Raw genomic sequence first — 3195 nt, forward strand, 5'->3', positions numbered from 1 at the left:
CCACGGGAGTGGTGGCCACAGAAGGTAAGTTGGTGGCCGCGGAGACGGTGGAAAAGGGAGGACCCGAAGAAGAAGGCCTGGCCTGGGGGGAGCCCAGAGAGACGTGAGCGAAAGGAGAGTGAGACGGGTCGCTCTTCACGCTGGCGCTCTCCTGGGATAGCGGGGTCTCTGTGGCCGGTTGCGAGAATTCCGGCTCCTTCTTCTCTTCAAAGTCTTCATTGAACAGGTCCTGTATGTCGTCTTCAGGAACGGTGTTGGCCAGTTCATCTATTAACTCCTGCCACTCCTGATCGTTCAGGTTAATGTCTGAGAACAGCTTGTTCTGATTGGAAAGAGAGGTTTCTGATGTGTCTATGCAAGTAGGGTCGTCGAGAGGTTCTTGTTTGAGATCTTTGCTCTGCAAGATGGTGAAGCTGTCCTCCAGGTCACTGCAACCATTCACAGGAAGTTTAAGTTCTGGGAGTCTCCCATTCTTACTCAGGTCTTCCAGAAGCCCAGGAGTGTGAGCCCCGCTATTCTGCAAGGGCAAAGAAGGCTTCAGGTCAAGTTGGTGAAGTGGAGAAGCTGAAGGCAGTGGCATGTTGTTGGGTAAATTGTTGATGGCTTCCATCCCTGTGGGAATGTCCTTTCGTATCCGCTTGCTAGTTGGAGAAAAGCTTCCATCGCAAGCCCCATTCTGCTGGTCTCCATTAAGTGGTGATCGGGCTCCTTCCAACTTCCTTTTCACAGTCTCTTGGAGCTGCAAAAGAAACAGGAAAGAGAATGACTAAATCTCCAAGTCACAGTTGACTCTTCAAGCATGGCAGTATGCATTGCTATGAACGAATTGTTAAATTATTTAGAACATATCAGAAAGATGTTATATATCTAATTTCAAAACTGCCCAGCCTTCGATTCAAATTCTTTGCGAAGAGCTTTTATCCAAAAGCAGAGTCCACAGGACTAAGAGATTGTAAGCAAACCAAAGATTGAAGGGTGGAACAAAAGAAAAGAAACAGTTAAGGCAATCAACGCTTGTCTTACTGGGAAGAATCATCTAGGAGTATTTTTCAAATGAATGCTACATGTGAGACTAGGGCCAAAACGTGCCATACTCAAGAAAGGTGTTGATACCTATCTTAAATTCTTGTCACAGCTTAACTGAGAACATCAAGGAATTAGCAATACTACAAAGCACACTGAAAATCCTTGAAGAATATGGCATTTAACGCATTTACTGAATAGCACAGAAATGAAGATTAATGGTTAATATAACCCAAAACTTCTTTTTGGTTCTTATTGTACTTGACCTCCCAGCATCTCATAACATAGTAGCCTGCTCTGTTCTAAAAGCAGGCATGCAAGGGTCCCCTGATATCACACTTTCCTGGATTTCCTTCTTTCTTTCCCTTGTTCTCTTTTGTATTCTTTGGTTCTCCTAAATGATGGCATTCTTCGTTGTTTGGTCTTAAGCTTCCTTTTGCCTCCAGGGCGCTGTACCAGTTGTTTTCTTCTCTTGGAAAACACTCCTCCCCTCTCTCGCCCCTTCCCTGGTAATAGCTACTCATCTTCCTGGTTGGATCTTAGATTTCACTTCCTCCAGGAAATCTCTCACATCCCCTCCCCACCCCAACTACAACAGGCACCTCTTTACCCCCACCTGTACTGGGATGGAAATTCTGGAATAAGTTTTTCCAAGCCACCTCTCCTTCCCCATCATAGGTTTTCCTGTACACTGGGACGGTTGCTTAAGTGTCTGTTTAGCAAGCTCCAAGAAGGTCAGGGCTACGGCTGACTTGCTTACTATGCATGTGTGGGGCTGCACATAGTGTTCAGTTCAGGTTCACAGCAGTGGTGAACAGGTGACAGCAAAGATGAGTGATTCTATTTCTAATTCACAGGTGCTGAAGGAGGTGAGTTTGGATCAGAGCAGGAGGCAACCCCACTGACATGAAGGAATGCTTGACTTTGAACTTCTACATTCCTGGTAATGGGATATCCAACCCTGGAGAGTGCTGTGTCTGTTTAACTGGACTTATCTGCAAAGTCCAGTTAAGAAAAGTCTTGCTAACTGTGGATTTAGTAAGTATAAACCTAATTCACCTGTCTGTCCCTTTCCTTTCTGCAAGGGCCAGTTCATAGGGCTCTAGTGAAGGAGGCTGACACAGAGGAGGTCGTGGGGAAACATGTGCTGGATGATGACAAAAGGAAGACTAGGTTGGGTTAGAAGGAGGCTCTAGTAACTTTGCAGAGTTGAAGGCACAAGGCAGAGAGACCTGGGGAGGGAGTGGGAAGCAGAGCAGCCCCGATCTGGGCCCTCTCCAACTCTTGGCAGAGCATCCCAGGATCGAGGCAAGAGAGGGACAGTCTTCCCTCTGGCCCCACATACACACAGGGAGGCACACGTGTAATAAAACCAACCTGGAGGTGACATGAGGGGTTCTAAGAAGTGCCACTTTATTGCTATCATCTCGTAAGTAGAGAATTCCATTTTAAAAGGAAACAGAAGAGGTCTTTAAGTAAAAATCCAGTCTAACCGTTGCTCCTACACTTTCCTTTTTGAATCACAACACCAAACATTCTGTAGTTGCTTGGTAGACACTCCTGAATTGCTTGAAATCAGGCCATAACTAAGACACACTGGAATTTGACTTCAAAGAAGATACTGGCTTCATCTATCGTACAAGGCAGAAACTTTGAGAAAACGAAGCTATTTATTGAACAAACCGGGAAACTGTGGTTCTGATCTTAGGTATGGCAGGCACTTGAATGTAGCTCCACAACACAGCGGCAAGGTCAGAAATGACGGGTGCAAAATCTAAAGTAAAACTTGGGGCCTCAGGACGTCTTGAAGGGATGTCAACCTTAAAAAAGGAAGCACTTGTCTTAAGATGAGGGCTTCCCAGATGGCTCAGTAGTAAAGGAGCTGTCTGCCAATGGAGGAGAGCAGGTTCAATCCCTGGGTTGGGAAGATAACTTGGAGAAAGAAATGGTAACCCACTCCAGTATTCTTGCTTGGAAAATCCCATGGACAGAGGAGCCGGTGGGATAACAGTTCATGGGGTCCCAAGGACTTGGACACAACTTAGTGACTGAACAACAACAGCAACTTAAAAATGAACCTGACTTTATTTTTAAAGGTAAAGATCCAGGATTCTGTTCTAGGCCATGAAACGGACAGGGCAGGATGGAGAAATGAAGACAAATGCTTTATTT

At 45.7% G+C, this 3195-nt stretch overlaps 1 protein-coding gene across 1 annotated transcript in view; it reads right to left on the reverse strand.

Annotated features, from left to right (window-relative positions):
• The window catches only part of MAML3 (mastermind-like 3 (Drosophila)), a 460623-nt gene that overhangs the window by 181728 nt on the left and 275700 nt on the right, over positions 1-3195 (reverse strand). The window contains exon 2 of the mRNA XM_010830313.1: positions 5-739. Coding sequence (XP_010828615.1) covers positions 5-739 — 735 coding nt within the window. The remainder of the gene's footprint in view (positions 1-4; positions 740-3195) is intronic.

This window comes from Bison bison, unplaced genomic scaffold, assembly GCF_000754665.1.
Source record: "Bison bison bison isolate TAMUID 2011002044 unplaced genomic scaffold, Bison_UMD1.0 scf7180017864517, whole genome shotgun sequence".
Taxonomy (NCBI): domain Eukaryota; kingdom Metazoa; phylum Chordata; class Mammalia; order Artiodactyla; family Bovidae; genus Bison; species Bison bison.